The sequence below is a fragment of the Microplitis mediator genome, chromosome 3 (assembly GCF_029852145.1).
Source record: "Microplitis mediator isolate UGA2020A chromosome 3, iyMicMedi2.1, whole genome shotgun sequence".
Taxonomy (NCBI): Eukaryota; Metazoa; Arthropoda; class Insecta; order Hymenoptera; family Braconidae; genus Microplitis; species Microplitis mediator.
Genome location: NC_079971.1, coordinates 13,843,322 through 13,867,578, shown reverse-complemented (window position 1 = coordinate 13,867,578; position 24,257 = coordinate 13,843,322). Strand labels below are relative to the sequence as shown.

Genomic DNA, 24,257 nt, shown 5'->3' with positions numbered 1-24,257 from the left:
ATAAAAGTACGAAAAATATCATATAAAGTAGGAAATTTGACAATTTAAAAAATTCACAGCTCCGAAGCCAGGTCAAAACCGAAGTTAAAATTTTCAGGGCTATTCGGGAATAAAATGTTTTATCTCTGAAATTTTTGGAAGATTTCGAGTTGATAGGAAAAAGGTGTGGGTATCTAAAATCAGCGATTTTTAAGAAATCGATCGGCTTTATGTGGCTGTGATTCAAAGACATAGCAGCAATTCGAAAAAAATAGGGTAGAAATCAATAGAGCATACTTCAAAAGTAAAATTTAAGCTCTTGACCATCTCTCTACCCAAAAAATTGTAGCTTTGAGAGCACTTTGAAAATCGGAAAAAAATGATTCAAACAGTGGCTCAGTTAGAAGCCGACAGCTAAGCTGGAATTAAGTTCAAATCGGTGAGGTATTTTTATCCTGAAAATATAATGTTGACAGGGAAACGGCTGTCTTGATTAAAGCTCTATGTTATATAGGAGCTGAGGTATGGATTTTTTGAAATTCCTAAAAAATCAACTTTTTTTCGAATTTCAAAAAATTCTCCAGGGGCTGGATTTGATTGCATCGAGTTGAAATTTTCAGGATCTTCTCTTTTTCTAACCTACTTTCGAAAAAAAATCGGCGTTCAAATCGGTGACCCGAGCGTGCACACTTTTGTCGGAAAGTAATGGATCTGCCCATATATATATTGCAACATAATGAAATTTTGACATCGACCCGTGGTTCAATATTATTTAAGAACTATTTTGATATAAAAGTTCAATATTATTTAAGAACTATTTTAATATAATGAATCATTATTCGGTGAGCCAATTCTGGTGACACCTATGAGCGAAAATTTCGACTTCGACCGAGTATCGATCCAACGCTTGGATTGAAAAGAGAGATCCGGGATAGACTCTGTAATGACCGGCCCCGTTTTTGTATTTGAACGATTCCACTTCGACCAAAAGAACAATTCCGATTCCGATTTTGACCAGCACGATTTACGACTATTACGACCAATCCGAGTTCGATCAACGACCCGTTAAATTAATCGATAGTGTACTAATTCCAAGTGAACAATAAATTGTCTTCTGTGAACAATAAATCGCCGTTTGTAAACAAGCAGAAGCATTGGCACGAATCTGAACAAAGTGTACGAGTGCAATTGATATTTAATAAGTGAACCACGTTCGTGTGATAATTAAAAAAAGTGTGTGTGCCAGCACCGACGCATGATTGGAGTTTACTCCTTCAGATCGACTGTCTAAATAAGCACAGAATAAAAGGCTTACTAGTCTAAGGAAAAGATCAATACCATATCAAATGGCAAATAAACAAATCAATGAAGATAACTAAATAATGTATTTTTATTCTATTTTAGTCTAGTCAAGAAGTTGAGTTCCTGCGAAAAATAGTTACAGGTCTCCTAAAAATATAGTTGATGGCTTAAACTATCCGGAATGGCGTCTGAAAAAAGACGTTTTTCGGATTTTTTCAGAAAAATAAGATAACAATTGTTATTAACAAAAAACCGTCAAAAAAATTAGCCGTGCCGCTTTTTGGCAAAATCTCAAAAAGTATATGTGACGGCTCAAATATTAAAAAAGTTTCTGAAAGAGCAGAAAGTTTTAGTAAAAAAGTTCTTGACTCCCCGAATTGTAGCTCCAATATTTATAATTTTAATTTAACTTTGAAAATCAGCTTTTGCGCGGCAGTTTCGGCATGCGTACGCCGCCACTCGAGTGAGCGTAGTTTTTGAATATTTTTTTTTTTTTGCAATTAAATATCAATTAAAAAATTTGAAGACAGTCTAGTGTCATCTAGACACTTCAACGAATATGATTTCGCGGTAATGAAAGTTGCATCACCATTTTTCAAAAAGTTATTCAATTGTTAATGAACATTTTTTTTACGGGTTTGTGTTGCCATAAAAGGCGGTATAAAAGTTTAAATAATTAATCTATAAATTTTTTGTTTCTTGGAGCCCGTTTTATAAACATACTCAACAAGATGACAGTATGAAAGTTTAAACAATATTTTGATTTCATTAATTATTAATTTTCGAAGTAACACAAAAATTAAAAATTAAAATAATGTATGTTAAATAATTTTTTGTTTAATTTTAAGCTATTACTGATTTCATATTCTTGTTAGGCATTATATGATTAATTTTCAAATTTTTTCTTGCCATTTGTTTATAAATTTTTTATAAACAAATGGATTAATTAAACATTTTTGACAAATTTTTTTTCACTATATAGCTAGCGTAACGAAATAATGATTAAAAAAAAAATTTTTCTTAAAAACAATATCTTATTGTTTATAATCGTTTTTTTCATATTTTGATTATTTAAATAAATCATTAAGGTATCGTTTTTTTTTTAAATCATAATTTGCATTTCTAAATATAATGGCAAAAAAAAATTTTTTTTGTCAACAATTTATTCATTTGTATGTTTAACAATTTTTGTTTTTAATTCAATTTTTTTCTAGAACATAAAAAAATTACAATAACAGCAACCTGCAACAATATGGCAAATGAAAATTTTTTCAATTTAAAAAAAAAAATCTGGATTTTGGAGTACGACAAAGTCCAAGCACTGACTCAATTTGTCAACAAACAAATTGCTGTAACCTTTCCACTATTGCAGATACAGTATTCGACCTTCGAGTCGTTTTTATACAGAATGAGTTAAGCTTTCTTATAAATTTTAAACCTAACGTTTATCTGTTATAGTTCTCTAACAACACGCATTTATTTATACAAATTATAAATGCGTTTGTAAGAGAAAATTTTTTTTTTAATTATAATTTCCTTACGCTAACAATATGGTGAACAAAAATTTCCCAAAAATATTTAATTAATCCATTTGTGTATAAAGAGATTATAAAGTTTATAAAATGGCATGAAAAAATTTGAAAAGTAATCATATAATGCCTCACAAGAATATGAAATCAGTAATAGCTTAAAATTAAAAAAAGCACTTAAGAATGCAAAATAATAATGCTCACTGTACGTTTCATTAGAGTACGACTGATATACTATATATATATATATTGTAGTGATTGGTATATTAAATTAATATCACTTATACACTACAATGATGACACACTTATATTAAAAATAACAACACCACAATTGACAGCAGTAAAAGAAAGCAAGAGCAATATATAGTTTATTGATACAAGACGTATGCTGTTAAACTGTCAATATAAGACTGACTGACTTTTGTCGCGTATCTATAAAACAAGAGAAGAAGGCATTTGTTTTCTAGCTATTCAAATATTTAAAAGATCAGTATCACATTCGTTACACTACTCCCTTCTCAATAAATTATCGTCCCGATAAAATTTGTGTTGGAAGAATCGAACTTAATTGAAATCAAAGCCATTTGCAATTTTGGTTCGATTCCGCTATGGTCCCAACACGGGAACAAGTAGGGGATGGGAACAGGAACTCCTTCCTCTCCTCCTTGAAGGACTAGGAATGGACTCCTTCTCTCCTTCCCCAATGAGATTGGAAATATTATCTGCACATAATAAAGAACAAAACAAGTATCTCCAACATTTTATTAAATTTTATAGCTAAACATATTTCATCGTTACATCCTATTATTTATCAGTTGTTAATTATAAACTGTCATTATCGTGATCAATTCAATAATTTCGATCTTAAATGCTCAATGTTCTGCCGTTCGATTCATCCAGACCATTCTCCGATATGTCTTCTATAGCTAACATATCAATGATACTGAATAACACACGTTGCAACGAATTTCATTTTTCTCCCTAAAAGCTCCTCGGAAACTCTCCAGGGCATCCATCTATCTCTCAGAAGTCGTGGCCATCAACAAAAGAGAAATGTCGACTGTGTCAACTCCGGATGGATCCCAAAGCCCCAGTCAGGTTGCTCTTAGCCATTGATAAGTCCTCAGAATTAAACTTTTGATACTCGTTGAGCTCACTTAGATCAAAAGAAACATCCAGTCTCCGATCAATGACTGAGGAATCCCAGGAACCCCGCAACGATTAATCGTTCAGGGCCCACGGCCAGACTTCCCTTCAGCTAATATACTCAAACCCAGAACATTTTCAGTCCTTATAGAATCCCGGAAATCCCTCGAACAACGTAACCACCGAGATCGTTCAGAGCCCTCAGTCAGACTTCTTTCAGAATCTCGGGAACTCTTCAGCAACGTCTACAGTGTGGCTATTCAGGGTCCACTGCCAGACTTCTCCTAAGGACTATACCAGTCTTTAGCAGTCGCTCAGACATCTTCAATTCTATCAGTTTGCAAGATATCCTAGACTTATTAATTGACTACAGAATCGCGGGAACCCTTTACAACGTCTACACTGAGATCGTTTAGGGCCCCAGCCGAACTTCTCTTTTATTTCCTCTTATTGATCACAATATGGTACATGACGATTTACATGCATGATTTTATATTTTCATTTGGTATTTTTCTAATTTTATAAACTACGTTATTTAGCCTATTTTCAATTTCATAAGGACCCTCCCAATCGCATTGAAATAAATAAATTTTTTAATTATTTCCGTTAACATCGACTTTTCTTCTTTTTTTTTTTTTTTAATTTAACTCATGATAGTAATCTCAGCAGTTTCATAAAACTTTCCTATTCATCCGTATAAAACTATATTTATTAACTCGATAGATATTTGAGGTATTACATAGCCCAGATAAAAATTTTCAAAAATGACTATCTATACAAAATTTTTTATCTACTGTCTTTCAACACAAAATCATTAAATATACCCGGTTTATTAATCATGTCAATCAATTACAAAACAAAAGAGCGGTTAGATGTCACGATATTTTTAGCTAATTTGTACTTTTTTTTCTTTTTTTAAATTTTGTCTAACTATAATTATTATTAAATAATGATACATCACCAAATTTATCCTTTCCCAATTGTAATTTGTCACACATTTTGTATTTTTATCACACGCGTAATTACTCAGACTCGCACTTTAACACAAATTGATAGAAATATTTTCACAACACTAATTCATTAATCCCGAACTTTTTTTTTTTTATATGTAGTACATCACACAAATAAATTCAAATACGCACTTTGACACCGATTAAGAAAAATATTTTCACGAAACTTAATTACTTAATCACTGAATTCGTTTAAATTATGACACGCACTTGAAATCTATATTATAAAATATATTCACAAATTTTAATTAATTCATCACCGTATTTATTTATATTACTACGCGAACTTAAACATTATAACACATATCCACAGAACTTTTTTTTTTTTTTTTAATTCATCACCGAATTTACTTATTTTACTACACGCATTTTAATATAATGACACATATTCACAAAACTTATTTAATTCATCACTAAATTTATTTAAATTCACACGCGCACTTTATCACAAATGAAAAAAAAATATGTTTTCACTGAACTCGTTCAATTGATCACTGAATTTACGTCTTTTTTTAATATCAAAAACACAATCGTTTCAAACTTTTGCCTTTCCCGGCGCGTCGCAATATTTTGACAGCTATTTTTATTTTATATTTGTAAATACACACGAAGGATACGCGCACTTCTGACACCAAATTGTAGTGATTGGTATTTTAAATTAATATCACTTATACACTACAATGATAACACACTTATATTAGAAATAACAACACCACAATTAACAGCAGTAAAAGAAAGCAAGAGCAATATATAGTTTATTGATACAAGACGTCTGCTGTTAAACTGTCAATATAAGACTGACTGACTTTTGTCGCGTATCTATAAAACAAGAGAAGAAGGCATTTGTTTTCTAGCTATTCAAATATTTAAAAGATCAGTTTCACAGTCGTTACAATATATATATATGTATATTGTATACATACAATGCATTCGTACGGTGCCCCGTAGGATACCCTATACACTCCCCCCTGAAAAGTGAAAGTCGTAACGAGGTCAATGGTTGAGTACATTTTACACCTGATATTTTTCCCATACCGGACTCCTTATATGAAAATCGATTCTTAAGGAGTAAACTCCAATTAATGACTTAATTACGCGCAATAATTCTATGATAGTGAAATTCAACGCGTTGCCGAAGTAAAATATTATTTTATATTTTATTTTATTTCATTCGAGCAATTCGGAGAATCAAGTATTATCTGTGTCTCATTCGCAGCAGCAGTTTTTTCGCCTCGCCATGTAAGAATACTCTGACGTCACTCGTCAAGTATTTCGTTAATACGTATGCTGTGTGTATCTCCGGACAATAAAATAAATAAGTTTAGTTCATTTCGTCAACGACTGTTTCGTTTTGAGTAACGAACTGACGGTGTTTTGATCAAGTACGATTTCTACGAACAATAATTTGTTTATATCGAGTCAAGCCTACAACGGCTATTTATATTTTTGTAAACCAATTATTTGTGTGTGATACCGATCAATGATTTTGTGTATTTAATATACGAGAAATTATTTTGTTTAATTCTGATTAATTATTTATCGTAATCTTAAGTGCCTGACCTTTTCCCGATCCGCCACCCTGAGTCGATTTTGATAATTGCTTATTGGTGATTATAAAATCGACCGGTGCACAACTTCAATATTTTAAACAAGGTTGCCAAATTGTACGTATATTCGGACATCACTCTGGTAGATCCCCGGTGCTAAAAAACCCGTTACAATATATGTATAAATATATATTGTAACGGGCTTTTCACCACCGGGGATCTACCGGAGTGAAGTCCGAATACACTTACGATTTTTGGCTACCTTGTTCAATTATTATCAAGTTGGGCGCCAGGTGATTTTAATAATCACCAACGAACAATTATCAAAAATATAAATCGGCTCAGGGTGGCGGATCGGGAAAAGGTCAGGCACTTAAGATTACGATAAATAATTAATCAGAATTAAACAAAATAATTCCTCGTATATTAAATACACAAAATCATTGATCGGTATCACACACAAATAATTGGTTTACAAAAATATAAATAGCCGTTGTAGGCTTGACGATATAAACAAATTATCCCTTGCGACATTAAAAACATTCTGGATACACTCTGGAAATATTCTGGTAACACGATGCAACCATACGGACTCCAGAGTATTTCCAGAATGGTTTTGTGCCCTTTTCTGAGAGTGAACCCAGAGTATTTCCAGAGCGGATACGGAGTAAATCCAAAGTGTTTCCAGAAAGTATCCAGAGTGGATACATACTGACACCGTTATGCATCCACATTGAACACAAACTGATACCAAAGTGTTTCCAGAATGTTTCCAGAGTGGGATCAGAGTGAATACATACTCAAACCAGAGGGTATTCAGAGTAAATGAATACTGAAAGAAAAAAAAAATTTACCGAAATATATTATTTTAAGAATATTCAAGAGCATTTATTGAATACAATTATGTTTCTGGATTGTAAAAACAATTTTTCAAGAAAACAAAAATATTTGACATTATTGTCACAATGTAATATAGCATCTACTATATGACCATCCAAACAGGCACTTGTCACTCTGTCAAATAACAGAGAAATACCCGTGACAGAATTATTTTTAAATATAGAATATAAAAACTCTGAAACACCTATCTAACCAGGAACAGGACAATCATAAGTTGGGCGCGATCTAGCGGCGAACACTGAACTACTTCCACTGCTGCTTAGCACCAGTGACTTTCTCCTCCTTAACATATATCTTCTCCCAGCAAATTTTTCTCTCAAGTCTTTCACATTAAAACCCGGGTCAAAGCAAAAATTTTTTTTTGGGATAAAAATACTTAATGAAAATAACAATTTTTAAAAAAACAATTGTTTCTTAAAAAATGTTTTTTATTGCTAAAAAGCGAATTTGCTAATTAATAATTTTTTTGTATTTATTAAAAAGTATTCATAAAAATTACTGTTATTCATAATTCCTTAAGCAATTGAGTTAGAGCTTCGGTTACAAGCTCGATTTGATTAATGATTAATGGATAATGAAAAAGACTTGAAGTGTTGTAGTTGTGTCTTCAATAAGTTATTTTAATAACAATAGAGAAGAACAGAAAGGTAGCGACAAGTCCAAGTGTACAATAATTTAAAAAATTATATAAAAGATTAAAAAAAAATTTTTTCTACAAAATAAAACGCATGGTTATTTTTAGTATTTGAAAAAAATATTGCGTGAAAATTTATTTGTTTACAACAAATTGTTTGTTTAATAAACAAATAATAAATGAATGAAAAAAATTTTTTTTCTAATATAACAGAACATGATTAATGATTATTTAAAAAAAATAATGGTTCTTTAATATTAATATTGAGTAAAAAAAAAAATTGTTAATTAGCTAAGGCGCTGTTTAGCAAAAAAAAATTTTTTTAAGAAACGATTTTTTTCTTAAAATTCCTTATTTTTATTAAGCGTTTTTTTCCGAAAAAAAATCTTATTAAATCTAATTAGCCATGTATTTGTTTATGACAATTATTTAAACAATGCAAGTAAAAATTTTTTTCAAATTATTGTTATGTAGCTTTCAGCAATAAAAAAACAAAATAATCAAAAAAGTAAATTTTCTTGATTGCTTTATTTACGTTTTTTATTTTTCAATGGCTTAGATTGTTAATAAAATCGAAATTTTTTTATTTTTTCACCAGCTATCTTTTCTAAACCCTGTCAAGAATAGCTTTAAGAAGTAAAAAAAATTCGGGGTTTTTAGTTTGGAAATAATCAGGGTTTTTATGTAAACTTTCAACAAGTAAAAATTAACTAATTAACAAAAGCATAGTTAATTAAAAAATTTGGGTTAAGATTGTTTTTCTGTAGATTATTATTGATTTATGAGTTTAGAAAGTACCCAATTTTTTTTAGTCCTTAGTATTTAAATTTTATCGACTCTGGGCCCATTTTGAAAACACTTTGATTCCATTCTGGACTCACTGTGGGCCCATTCTGAAAACACTTTGATTTCATTCTGGATTCACTTTGAGTCCATTCTGAAAACACTTTGATCTACTCTGGATCAATTCTGAAACCACTTTGGTTTCACTCTAGAAAAAGGGCACAAAACCACTCTGGGAACACACTGGACTCAGAATGTTTACATTCTGACTATGATTCCAGAGTGTTTCCAGAGTGGGTTGAAGGTCGCAAGGGATGGTTGTAGAAATCGTACTTGATCAAAACACCGTCAGTTCGTTACTCAAAACAAAACAGTCGTTGACAAAATAAACTAAACTTATTTATTTTATTGTCCGGAGACACACACAGCGTACGTATTAACGAAATACTTGACGAATGACGTCAGATTATTCTTACATGGCGAGGCGACAAGACTGCTGTTGCGTTTGAGACACAGATAATCCTTGATTTTCAGAAGTGCTCGATTGAAATAAAATAAAATATAAAATAATATTTTATTTCGGTATTTTATTTCACAAAAACAAAATTTGTGGCACGTGGTCCCGTTGGAATTAAAAGCTCAAACTTTAAGGGGTTAGGGGTAGTCAGAATTTTCAAAAAATCGATTTTTTTTTTTTTGCATTTTCTTAAAGTATAATATTTTAAAAATATTGTGTGAAAATTTGAAGTGAATCCGACAAATTCTTTTCGAGTTATTTAACAATGACCAAAGGACGCTCGGGTGCTACGTGGCATTCGAGAGCAGGTAGCTAGAAACAGCTGCAAGCAACCGACCTTTCGGGTTTCATTGTCATGAATATCTCCCCATTTTAATGTATTTATAATTATATATATATATATATATATATATATATATATATATATATATATATATATATATATATATATCCTTCTACATATATTCACAATTTGTAGGTAGTACAAGAACTGAAAAATAATTTTTGGTTGCCAGTATACCTGTAGTCGTTGCACTGATCAGTCGATAGTTTTGTGATAAATTATTTCTCAAGTGAATTAAATTATTAACCATGGGACGTGATTCTAGAAAGGTTTCAAGAGAACTTCGGAGTTCTGAAAAAATTAATAAGTCGCGTTCAGTCAAAAGAAAGAATGTTTTTAATCCGAAAACAGCCGAACGTGATGAAAGTATTCAGAGTACATCTTCTAAAAAATTAAAACAAAACACTGAAGATGATGTACCTGAAGACAGCAGTACTGAATTTCGAATAATAAATTTTATTCAGGTATTCACTGCAATTTCTGCTCTTATAAAATGTAAAAAATGTGATGGAAATGTAGTGTTTCAAACAGCAAGTACACGTGGGCTGGGATTCAAAATTGTAGTTGCATGTAATAACTGTGGAAATGAATATATTCCTTCCTGTTCTTTCGTTGGGCATTCTTATGAAATAAACAGACGTTTCATTTTTGTAATGAGAATACTAGGAATAGGATACGAAGGATTGTGCAAGTTTTGCGGCCTGATGGACATGCCGTCTTTTTTAGATAAATCTACGCATACAATTTTACTGAAACAGATTTTGAATTGTAGTAAAGCCGTCGCAGAAACCTTCATGACGAAAGCTGTGAATGAAGAAAAGCAAGCAATGCCAACAACTGAAAATGAAGATATAAATCATCTAACTGTATCGGGAGATGGAACCTGGCAAAAACGGGGATATACATCGTCATTTGGAGTTTCTTCTATAATTGGCTATTTTACTGGAAAGATTCTTGACATAAACATTAAAAGTGCATATTGTAAGCTATGTGAGTATTGGAAAAAAAAAACAAATACTGTTGAGTTCGAGGAATGGTATCAATCGCATGAAGATGTGTGTTCTGCTAATCATCAAGGGTCTTCTGGGAAAATGGAGGTGGATGCGATGGTCGAAATGTTTTCGTATTCTGAAACTAAATATGGAGTTAAGTATGCCAACTATATTGGTGATGGTGACTCCAAGACCTATTCAGGAATTATAAAATCAGATCCTTACGAAAATACAACTGTAAATATAAAGGAATGTATAGGGCATGTCCAAAAGCGGATGGGGAGTCGATTACGTACGCTGAAGAGTAAACAAAAAGGTCTTGGTGGTCGAGGTAAGCTCACAGGAAAATTAATAGACAAACTAACTGTGTACTATGGTTTAGCAATACGCCGGCATTGTGATTCTATTGAAAATATGAAATCTGCTATAATGGCAACCTTTTATCACTACGGCTCGAGTGATGAAAAACCGAATCATGATATGTGTCCAAAAGGCGAAGAATCTTGGTGCTCTTACCAGCGCGCTGAAGCAAGAGGAGAGCTTGATACCTTTTCTCACGATTATTCTCCTTTACCTTCTGATGTTTTAAAAGCTATCAAGCCTATATACGAAGATCTTAGTAATGAAAATTTACTTTCAAGATGTGTAGGTGGATTCAATCAGAATAATAATGAAAGCTTTAACCAACTAGTATGGAAAATATGCCCAAAAACGGTAAATACTAGTTTTACCATCGTACAAATAGCTGCATACGTTGCTATGTGTATATTTAATGAGGGTATAAATTCATTATTAGTCTTGATGAATACACTAGGACTTAATTGTGGGCCTAATTCTCATCGGTATGCAGAAAGAATGGATGCTGCACGTATCAAAGTAGCAGATAAGCGCGCTAATGATAACACCCGAGAAGGTCGATTGCAACGTAGGCACCAGCAAATCGATATTTTGGAAGCTGCTATGTCGGCTGAAGAGCTATTATATGGTCCAGGAATAGATGACTCAGTGTAAGTTATTAAATAATTCTTATAATTCGACATAAATCCATAGCAAAACTTTAAATGCGTTTTTCTCAAAACTATGTTTTCTGAACTGGTGATCACTGTAACTTAAAAACTGCTCGGTAGATTTCAATAAAATTTATTGTACTTTTGAAATACATTAAAAACTCGTGCCTGATCGAAGGATTTTTTTTTTTTTTCAAAATTTCGATTTTTTTTTAACAATAAACTGTCGGTTTTTTTCTCGAAAATTTGAAAAAAATTTCCTGAGGCCGCCATTTTGTTAATTTCGAAAAAAAAAAAAAAAGCTTCGATCAGGCACAAGATTATCTATTAATAAAACTAATTTTTCTTGTCCGATTGATTTTAGATGAATCTCCAAGGACTTATGATGATCACCGCAAAGGACTTCGGGAGGAACGGGCTCTACAAAAACAGCGATAACTTTTTGAATTATTAATTTTTTTTTTTGAAATTTTCGTGAAGTCAAATCGAAACGTGTTCTAATAAAGCTATGTTTTTATTTTTGTCAAATAAAGTAATTAACTACAAAAAAAAAATTATTGAAAATCATCATTTTTTCATACCCCTGAGTACCCCTAACCCCTTAAGGGAATTTTTTTTTTTGTCGTAATTGTAACCGTTTGTGAGGTGATCGTAATAAATTCAAAAAATCCTTTTAAGGAACACTTTACTGCACACTAATGCAAAGTTCCCGATTACTGTATTAGTGCAACAAAGAAATACCATTCACCCACTTAGGTGCGAGAATGAAAAAAAGTAAGAACTTCTCGTAAAGATGCAGAGTGATTTGATATGTTGTTTAAAAAAAAATTTGGATAGGAATAAAAAAAAAAAATTTTTCTTTTTTTTGATCTTGCTGTACCTCCATAATTATAGTAGCTAAAAATCTGTAAACATTTCGAAGAGTAGCTTCTATTATAAGGATAAAGTCTACTGAGTTTCAAATTTTTTGTACAATTACTTCGACCGGAATAAAAAATTAATTGTTAAATGCCAAAAACTCTGTGTTATTCAAATGGAAAACTCACATCGCTGTGCGGCACGGGTTGAAATTGAGATAGAGACCTGAAACTTTGAGGACATTTTTTTTTATTTATTTCGAACCATATAAGCCACTGGGAGCATAAAAATTCGAATATGTCCAAAATAAGGACCACCCCGATATATATATATATCTTTGTATATAAAAATTACGTGTCACGTTGTTTTTCCGCGATGGACTCCGATTTTACTGAACCGATTTTAAATTTGATTTGCACACCGTGTGCAATTTGATCCAACTTGAAAGATAGGATAGCTTACATCTCAATTTATAGTCGCAATATTATTTTATTGCAAATTATTTGTCTATTATTTGTCAGTCACAATTATCTGTAAGCTCCAAACGATTCTAACAAATGACGATATCTGTTGACTGGATTGAGTAAGTATTCAATAGATGGCGCTATGTTAGAAATACAAACGTTTTAAAGTCCTCCTAGAGAGTAAGTCGCCGTCGGTTTTTACCCCCACTATAGAAAAAGAAGTCTAATCTCACGCCGTTACTACACATTAACATTACAAACCGAAAATTTCCGACAATTTCCGACGGTGATTTACTCTCTAGGAGGACTTTATATAAGCTACAATTTGTTTATTACATTCACATGTAATCCGAATTGGAAAGAGATACAAACTTTACTATTACCAGGACAACAAGCAATTCATCGCGATGACATAATTGCACGTGTATTCAAACAAAAATTGAAATCTTTAATTGATTTTATTGTTAAATATTTAGTTTTTGGTATCACGCGTTGTTGGTTGTATTCGATTGAGTGGCAAAAGCGAGGTTTGCCTCATGCCCACATTTTAATTTGGTGTGGGTTCGAATTGGTCTGGGTTCGATTCCTAGTTCGGGCTATCTATATTTTTCTCAATTTATCTATAAATTGTCTTATTGAGAAGGTTATTTGCATGTTCGCATGTTTAGGTTTCCACTATATTTAAATATAGTGGAAAACTAAACATGCTAATAACCTTCTCAATAAGACAATTTATAGATAAATTGAGAAAAATATAGATAAACCGAAGTGGGAATCGAACCCAGACCAATTCGGTATCGCGCCGAGTGCTCTACCAGTTGAGCTATCCGGCACTATACTATATTCCGTTCAATTTTATCTATAACTTATTGAGCCACACCGTCCATCGTACGGTAATACATCATTTAAATATAGTGGAAACCTAAGCATACAAATAACCTTCTCAATAAGACAATTTATAGATAAATTGAGAAAAATATAGATAGCCCGAACTGGGAATCGAACCCAGACCAATTCGGTATCGCGCCGTGCTCTACCAGTTGAGCTATCCGGCACTATACTATATTTCATTCAATTTGATGTATATCTAATTGAGCCACACAATTCAGTTTAATATGGCAAGAACCTTAGCCACACCAACGCGTGGCCGGGTCTGCTAGTATATATATATATATATTAGAGTGCTTCGGTTGAAACGACTATTTTTTGTTCTGGTCCAAAGAGGGAATAATGTTTTGAATATATAAAAAATAAATTCTCACCAAAGATGAGCTCTTAATTTTAATTTGAACTACTCGCTAAATGAATTTGAAATTTATCCATTTAATTAACATGTAAATTTTTATTTTTTGTTTTTTTTTTTTTTCAATTATCTATAGCTCCGCGGCATTTCAGGACATTAGGTCGCTATTAAGCAAAAATAACAGAGGAATCCTTTCTCTTTGCAAGTCCTTGTAGCTAATTTAGATTTTGTAACTGGCCTCACCAGTAAAAAATCTTAAAGTCAATTCTTTCTCAAATTTCATGTTTTTTTGGTTTTATTTAACTCGCAAACCACTAATTTTACAACAAAATTGTACAGGACTTTTTTTATAGGACATTTAATCTTCTACAAAAACGGTTATCTAAGCCATTACCGTAAAACTAGTAATTTCCGAGATAAATTTAATTAAACATCTCAAAATTTAAAAAATCGCTGTTTCATCCGGGATTTCAGTACTTTTTTATGAAATCATGGCGGCAGAAAGAAATCATGTATGAGAATAAAATATAAATATACATATTAAACATTTATATGTAATTGTGAAAAGTAGGTAACAATCATCTTTGCACTGAGAAAGGTAGTAATTAAGAAAGCTTCCGATGGTCGAACAAAGACATTTGAGTTAATTTAAGAAAAGATGGAGGTAAGTGTAATAGGAGACAGTTTCATATTATATGACATATTTTTAATGATACGTAGACCTGTACATATATATTTCTCCGGTCATAATTTTATGAAGAAGTTCTGAAATCTTGGATGAAACAGCGATTTTTCAAATTTTGAGATGTTTCATTAAATTTGTCTGAGAAATTACTGGCTTGACGGTAATGGACTCAATGGCTTTTTTTTATAGGAAATCAAATTTCCTATGAAAAAATCCTATACAATTTTGTTGTTAAGTTAGTGGTTTGCGAGTAAAATAAAAGAAAACCACGGAATTTGAGAAAAAATTGGCTATAAGATTTTTTACCGGTGAGGCGGGTTACAAAACGTCAATTAGCTACAAGGACTTTTAAAGGGGAAGCATTCCTTTGTTATTTCCGCCTAATTGCGACTTAATATCTTGCAATACCGCGGAGTTATAGATAATTGAAAAAAAAATCAAAATTTACGTGTTAATTAAATGGAAAAAGTTAAAATTTATTTAGCGAGTACTTAAAATTGAAATTAAGAGCTCATCTTTGGTAAAAATTGTTTTTTTTCCAGGTTTAGAACATTATTCCGTCGATGGACCAGAAAAAAATAGTCGTTTCGAACGACGCACCATAATATATATATATATATATATATATATATATATATATATATATATATATATATATATATATATATATATATATAAACTTTTTAATGAATATAATTTTCGAACCCTACTCAACCAATCATGGTAGGTTATAACAAAATTCCTTGAAAAATCGACCATGAAGACAAATACAATAGCTTGATTTTAAAAAAATCTACCTAAAAATACTCAAATATAGCTGACCAGAACTTTAGATGATGATAAATATCTCAGATCAAAAATGTTGAGTTAAGAAGTATTATCATTAGTTATTCCTTATGTTTAATTTCGGAGAAACATTACGGTGTAGTCAAATTGGACAAAGAAAGGTAACAATAGGGAATTGCTTCGTCAGCTATCAGTAATGTTCGTCAGAGGCACAAAAAAATATAGAAAATAGCTAAAATGATATGGACGTTGGCCCCAACTGCACGCTTAGTACACCACCTGTTTTGTACCTGTGCTATTGTGTTCTTCGTGTGATCAATTCAATTAAATAAGAAGACGATATAAAGTTATATAAAAGTGTTTCCGTATATACTATGATATAATTAAGTTATCCTCAACTCTGAAATCAATCCAACAGTTCAGTATTAAGCTTGAATTTTTTTTTAATTTACTCAAAAGAAAAACAAATACATATCACAAGAATCAAAAATTTTTCTGGAGAAAAATGGAACGCTCATCCATTGATTACTTGAAACGACTTTTTGGTCGATTAACTTATATGTCCGAAAGGAATCACTGTATTGATTGTTGATTAGTTTGAAATCACTCAATGGTTTATATTTTTTTCTAAATATTTTACTGAATTCAGTTGAAAAAATTCTGTAAACGATGATGAATATTTTTTTCAGTTCTAGAATGGGAAGCTGAAACTCTGGAGATGACACGGATCTCAAGACTTGGTATGGGAGCATACTTGTGTATAGCTAGCAACGGGGTACCGCCTACTGTTAGTAAACAGATCAAAGTATCAGTTGATTGTGAGTAGAAAAAAATTATGCTGAAGTCCTTAAGAGAACATATTAAAATTCTTGTCCTCCTTGTTCTTTATATTTTCACTAAATAGAAATATAAACTGGTATCTGGAAGCCAGACTTGAAGGTAGATTTCTCTAAAGACGTTCTCAAAACTTTGGATTCTCATAAAAGCAGTAAAATTTATTAAAAAACGAGAATCAAAACAACGTACAGACTTTCCATAAAAATGTTATTGGCATAAAACGCTAACCACACTCATGCTTATAAAACCTTTTATAAAACAAATATAACGGGTGACCTTGACTGGCTCGTGTCAACCAGCCACTGTACTCGTTACTAATTAATTTAATGATTTAGTTTAATTTATTTTATATTATTGCTAAAGGCCGTGGGACGATAAGTATACCGAATCGGGCCCAGATAGGGATCGGGCTCATTTTTTCAGGGAATGTTTGTACCCATGAGATACTTCGATGCTGCGAGTTTCAGGTCTTTATCTATAACCACTTCGGAGTAAATCGAAAAATACTGAAAATTAGAAAAAATTGATGTTCTTAGAGCGTACTTATTCGATTGATCTGAAAATTGGATATGTTTTGGGGGTTGATGGTAGCTATCTGGAAAAAAAAATAAGAGCTATTTTGGCGCACAAAAACCTAAAAAAAAACGAGCTTATATTTTTGATTTCAATTTTTAAGCATCTTACCATTACGACACAGTTATGAAAATATTTGTTTTGAATTCCTCATCCAATTTCCTATGAATCTATGGCCTTTCGAAATTTTAAAAAATGGTACTACATATTGAAAAAAAATATAAACCATTTTTTGCTAAAAAATCGGGTTTTTCTAATAATTTTACTCTTGAACTGATAAAATACAAAACTTACTCGTTTACTAAGGTAGAGAAAACCATAAAAGAAATAAAATATCCTTACATTATTAAAATAAATTTTTTTATTTATTAATTTCAACGCTGATATTTCATCCATACACAATTAAAACTGCAATTAAATATATTACTCTACTACAAATGATAAATAAAAATGTTCTCCTAATTTGTGACTAGTCTTCGTCGCTATCTTCATCAATCACAGGAGTAATATTATATTTATTAAATAAAGTGTTGAGTATTGCTGCTGGTCTGGGAATTTTAGCCATCATTTTAGACAATTCTGAAGATCTTAAGTTACTCCAATTAGAATAAACTTTCAAGTGGTTCAAATTCTCCGCATAAAAGCGTTTTTTTATGAGATGATCGCTGCAGCATCGATTCCCATTCGGAATAAAAATTCTTTTCTTTATAAAGCATTGCATACGGGCATCTTGAGGAACAACGACTAGATTTTGATTTGAGACAGAACATACACAACAATATCTATGAGTCGCAACAGTTCTCTTCATTTGAACTTCTATACATTCTTCTATTTCATCATCACAGGCAACATCTAAATGAATAGATGGATCATCAGTACTTGATTGAGATAAAGTCATCGTTGATAAACTCGATTCTGTTCTTTCTAAAAGATCACTCCTTTCTGAAGGTCGTTCATCTTCCAACGATAATTCCTGTTCTCATCTTCAAGTTTAGTTTTTTTATATTTTTTTACGCGACAATTCGAACAAAGAATATCACCAACTACAATCAGACACTCAAAAACAGTTTAAAACTCATCAGCTTCTTCGTCAGATTTTATATGTTTTGGAGTACCCGGCATTTTTTTCAGGTACTTCGAACAAATACAACACTTTGGATTATTAGCTTCAGAGGTCGACATATTTTCACTTAAATAGTTATTTAAACAATTAAAAATAATTACTAAATATAGATAATAGTACAGTCAATTCTTTGGAATGTCAACACTCAGTAATTCTTAGGTTATCTACAGATCTAGTGACTTTTCACAAAAAAAAACCGTGTTACCAATTTCGAATTACAGTGCCATCTTGTAATTGTTAAATTCATTGAATTTTGGGCGGGAACGTTCAAGTTCTCTGAAACAACGTTGATTTACATAAACAATAGTAATGAATACTGATTTACTCATTGCAGTTACTGATAGAGTTCTTAATAATAGTTAAGTACATTAAATGAAATTATTTTAATAATGTAAGGATATTTGATTTCTTTTATGGTTTTCTCAACCTTAGTAAACGAATAAGTTTTGTATTTTATCAGTTCAAGAGTAAAATTATTAGAAAAACCCGATTTTTGAGCAAAAAATGGTTTTTATTCTTTTTCAATATGTAGTACCATTTTTTAAAATTTCGAAAGGCCATAGATTCATAGGAAATTGGATGAGGAATTCAAAACAAATATTTTCATAACTGTGTCGTAATGGTAAGATGCTTAAAAATTGAAATCAAAAATATAAGCTCGTTTTTTTTTAGGTTTTTGTGCGCCAAAATAGCTCTTATTTTCTTTTCCAGATAGCTACCATCAACCCCCAAAACATATCCAATTTTCAGATCAATCGAATAAGTACGCTCTAAGAACATCAATTTTTTCTAATTTTCAGTATTTTTCGATTTACTCCGAAGTGGTTATAGATAAAGACCTGAAACTCGCAGCATCGAAGTATCTCATGGGTACAAACATTCCCTGAAAAAATGAGCCCGATCCCTATCTGGGGCCGATTCGGTATACTTATCGTCCCACGGCCTTTAATTAATGATGAATTAACTTATTCTTAACTAATTTATTATATTTTGAAAATATGGAATGTTATATTCCTGGCATGCACTCTGGGAGCAGGATTCGCTCTGTCGTTGACCGGACACGTGGCTGGAAAGTAAGTTTTATTCTATGGGATCGGAGAGATAAAATAAAGAATAATTTTTCGGGTTATATAATATAATTTGATTTTATTTACCCATAGTTTACCCATATACATAAGAATATAAATTCTCTTGAATAATAATAATTTATTAAAGATTCTATTGTCATAAATAACGGGTAAAATCCAGATCCCTGGTAACAAATAAATATAAAACAAAAATCTCGAAATGCTCACACTTGGAGAGAGAGAAAAGAAACCAGCGATTTATTAATGAAGTGGGTCTGGTTAACTCACCGACAATCTTTTTGGTATAAAGTGTAACTGGAACTCCGCAAAAACTCCCGGGGGAAATCACCAGCACTTATAAATTTGACTTAACAATATGTATATATTTTTCACTTGTTAAAATTTGTTTTATTCGTTTAGATATTAACAGTAAATTCAATTAGACTATTTTTTGACTTTAGTTTATAAGACAATTAGAAATTACTTTTTCTGCCCTCCGGCCGGAAAGTGGCAACTTTCGGGCCGCTGCCCTGAACGAAGTTGCAACTTTCCAGCTTCGTCGAGCAGAAAAATAGTATACGCACCTTGGCCAGTAAAAAAGAAAGCCTCAGACCACATGTTTGTCAACCTTGGCTTCACCTCGGCCTACAATTACATGTGCTCTGAGACTTTTCTTATTTCACTGGCCTAGGTATGTAATATACTATATTCAATTCAAAAGTATATATTGCACGAGGCACTCACAATTTAGTCCAAGACTCAAAATGACTGTAATGAGTCCTGGGAGGAAGCCAGGGCCTGAGAGGCTAAGAGGCTAAGAGGCAAAGAGCTAAGCGCTAAGAGTTAAGAGAGTCAGCAAGTGCTTGCTGGCCCTTTTATAAAACAAATTTGGATGGGGGTAGAACTACCCCACTATCGTCTGAATAGAATTCGATCTAGGGGGCCTCTGACCTGGCTCCGGGTGACTAGAGAGAGTCAATTGACATAAAATTATCTAACTAGATGGCCGTAGGCTCAACTAGGCTTTAGCGGTCGATTTCAAGTCGAAACGCACTGTTACACAAAAGACAAATTTGTCAATATAGTTATAATAGTGCTATTTGAACTATATTCTATAACTAACAACATACATGTATCAGAACTTCATTATGTCGTATCATGCAAAATTTATCTGGGGTTAAAGCCGCAGAAAAGTTATTTTAGTATTTTTCGAGTTTTCAAGTTTATCGAATTATTGAAAATATAGTTCTAAAAATTAGGTCAAAAGCAACGTTACTTTAGTACACTGAATTTATTAATTTAGATATTATACTATTGTGAGTTTATCGTCGGTTACGTAGAATACTAATTGGATGAACTAAACTTTATTGGTAACAAATAATAATAATAAAAATAAATTATAACGCAAGTGGAGTGCCAATAATGTTAAATTATATGCAAGTAAATTGCCCAAATTAGAAAAATCGTACGTAAATTGCTAATATCTTACAATAGGAGATAAATTTTACGTCTTATTACTGATTGATCCAGGATCGAAGTGATTGACCGATAATTTTGGGTGTAGGATGAGCCTTGGGACTATGTCCCCACTTCACCCTTACGGACGTATATCAACGTGAAAATTTGTCTAGTTACTACGGCATTATGTTGTGTAGGTTCAGACGGCAACAATACGGGGAAAAATGGGAACCGCAACGAAGACAATTCACATTGTCTCAAAATAAATATATAGGGGAGGGAAGGGCAAAAGGGGGTACCTAAGGAAATACTAAGTTTTCGATGACTAAAATACGCTAAATCTTTTTGTTTTTAGTGATATTCGAGGTAAATAGACAAAATTTTTAGCTGCCGTTAAAAAATAAAATTTTTATTTTTGGCGGGCAAAACGGGGGTACCCATAAAAAAAGTTGAAAAAAAAAAATTTCTGAAAATTGATCAAATTTTATTACTTGAATCTTTTATATGTAATATACATAAAGAAAAATTACATTTCACATCATTGGTGGGAACGAAGACAAAAAAAAAATTTTTTGTGGGGCAGACAGGCCTCCCTCAAAAAAATGATATTTTTTTTTTTTTTTAAATTGTTTACATTATTAAAAATGTATTTCTTTCTCTTGACAACTATTTTTGGATTTATAATACTCAAGAAAATTTTTTTTAAGTGTAATAAATCGTTTCCCCTCGATTAGCTTAATTACTAATTGCTATTTAATAAAAAAAACAATTTTGTATTTCTTATTTGTCAGTATTTTGAACCCAAAAAACGTGTTTTTTGATTTTTTAGATTGCAGATTATTTTGCATTATTCAAAATATTTTATCAATAAAAAAATAAAATATTATTTTCGAATATTTTTTAGTGGCCAATTTTGCCCCAGCTATAACAAATCAGCCGAAAAATGGATTAGTGTATTATATTTTCTTCAATTTGACGATAAAAATATGAAAGAATCATTTTTTAAAAATTTTCGGCTGGTCCATTTTGCCCTGGGTGTTATGGGTAGGGCTAAAAATGCGGAAATATATCAAATTTCTTTTAATTTAACGATAAAAATTTGGAAGAATCATTTTTTCAGGATTTTCGGCTGGTCCATTTTGCCCCAGGTGTCATGCGTAGGGCTAAAAGTGCGCAATTATATCGGATTTATACTAATTAGACGAAAAAAAAAAAATTTATCAAATTTTTGGAGTACCCCATTTTGCCCACCCTACCCCATTTTGTCCCCTCTTCCCCTATATATATATATATATATATATATATATATAAAGAAAAAAATTCGAAGTGGATTACAGACCTAGCTCATTGAATAAGTTGATTCCTCGTTCGAATAACTCGAGAAAAAATTTTTTTTTAAGCTTTGAATGTTTTCAACTTATTAACACATCGATAGATCGAATAGACTATGAGATAGTTTTGTAGGAAATTGGACGCTCTACAAAAAAGGTCTCTTATCATTTTTTGAGAAATTCATCTGTTCAAAAGTTATTGAAGCTCGAAGTTAAGTTATAGTAAATATCGAGATCTTTTTACTTTTCCGGTAAATCTATCAGACTTATTACAAAATGTCGTGATATCTTTTTCATTGATGACTTTATTTAGTACAACCTATTTTCAGTAAAAATCTTTCAAATTACGCATCGTTTTCTAATTATTTTCATTTTTACGTCAAGCTCTCAAAACAGTAGTGTTCTGATCGATTTCAAGAGCTTGTGATTGAAATGAAAAAAACTAGAACACAATAAGGAAATCTAGAAAATCTTTACTAAAAATAAAATGTCCAGAATAAAATTCTCGATTAAACAGATCCCATGACAATTTGTGATGAATCTCATAGATTTGACGGAAATGTAAAAAGATCCAATATTTACTATGGCTTGACTGTTATTCCGATGAAGAATTATTAGATTTTCAAAATCAAAATTAACTAAGTGGAATTGGGTAGTCCCTGAATAAAATTTCAAATTTTTGACTTAGAGCTAAGAATTTGTTTTTACACGGTAATGTAGTCTGTTGATAATGTTTGAATGGAACTTGTAAAACATGGCAACTTTTGTATGTTTCAATTGAGTATTAGTTTTTTCAAAACACAAAGACATGTTAGAAAATTAATTTTTTTTGTTTACAGCTCTTGCGATTTGAAAACTATCTGATTTACGGAAATTTCATCAGAGAGATTTCGATTGTAAATTGCTCGAAATATTCAAAATGAAATATTGTATCCCGAAACGATCGATTTTCCAATAACTCTTGTTCAAGTCCAAAATTATTTTCTTAGAAGTGATTGAAAATATCAATTTTTCCGTACACTGAAAATTTTGAGATGTTATTCTATTGACCTTCATTAAAGGTGTTTGTTAATATCAATATTGTGAGAAGCTTAATTTTTGCTGTAACACGCCCGTACATGTGTATAGGAGAACATCCGGTGTACAAGGAGATACGGCACGGATTTTTCTCGTTGCTGATTTTAATAACAGATTGCTCGTAGCGTCGGGAAAACTCGATACTACTGGTGGGTTGAGTAGAGCGGTAAAGGCATTGAATCACCGCTTATACGTGACTTCGTCCAACCCTAACATCTTGTTTGCTACACTTCCGTTTATTTTTTGTTATCGATGTCCATCAGCTAGAAAACCACGTGGATACTACAAATCAAATATAAACATTGATAGACAGCATTTTTTTTATTTTTTTCCATTTGTTAGGAATTTCTAAAAGACTAGATAATTTGCTGTCTTACTATATAATGTAATCAATTTATCGAAGATAAATTTTTGAGTTGTACTGAATCAATCTTGATTTTATATTTCAAAACGATGCCAAAAACCGAAAAAATTAATTTAATATAAAATTTGCTAATCCTCAATAACCCTCTAAAATTCACGATTCGAATTGCAAACTGTGATTTTTTAAGTATAAACAATATTTTGTCGGATAAAATCCTATTAGACAGTTACTTACATAAATTAGTATTACAGCTTGTGTCTTTCTTTTTTTTTTGTTTTCTCTTCAAGTATCAAAATATTAAATGAATCAAAGTCGACACTAATTCGAATAATGTGAAAAATGTCGAATAAAGTTAGAAAAAAATTATTTCAATGCATACGAAGGATGAATTAAATCCCTCCTGGGTATATTCGTAACAATACTTTCTATGAATATGTAAACTGTTGATGAAAACATAGAGATCATCGAATGTTTTCGATTTGCAGTTTCGGTAATTTTCTCAAGACACAAAATTATAAGTGGTTTAAATGTTTGTTAGAAGTATTGTAGACAGCTCAGCTCAGATAAATTAAATACACTCATGCCAAAGAGTAAAGGAATTGCTAGGTTTCTGAAATTTTTTAATGATTTTAAGAAAGCTAAAATCTTGGTGAAAAATAATCACATCGAGATTGAGAAAAAAGTATTTTAAAGCTTAAAATC

At 31.5% G+C, this 24,257-nt stretch overlaps 2 protein-coding genes across 4 annotated transcripts in view; both read left to right on the top strand.

Moving 5' to 3' along the window:
* The window catches only part of LOC130666166 (lachesin-like), an 853,034-nt gene that overhangs the window by 75,584 nt on the left and 753,193 nt on the right, over positions 1-24,257 (top strand). The window contains exon 3 of the mRNA XM_057466969.1: positions 16,415-16,543. Within this exon, the coding sequence (XP_057322952.1) occupies positions 16,415-16,543 (129 nt within the window). The remainder of the gene's footprint in view (positions 1-16,414; positions 16,544-24,257) is intronic.
* LOC130666165 (uncharacterized) lies at positions 9,806-12,277 on the top strand. 3 transcript variants are annotated; one of them, XR_008989617.1, is made up of 3 exons: positions 9,806-11,396; positions 11,497-11,689; positions 12,054-12,277. XR_008989617.1 is itself a non-coding variant. In XM_057466968.1 (2 exons), exons 1-2 carry the CDS (start codon positions 9,939-9,941, stop codon positions 12,055-12,057), a joined length of 1,755 nt encoding a protein of 584 aa, XP_057322951.1. In that variant the 5' UTR covers positions 9,806-9,938; the 3' UTR covers positions 12,058-12,277. The 3 variants fall into 3 exon arrangements, 1 of the variants encoding a protein (XP_057322951.1); XR_008989618.1 differs by having other exon boundaries at positions 11,479-11,689; XM_057466968.1 differs by having other exon boundaries at positions 9,806-11,689.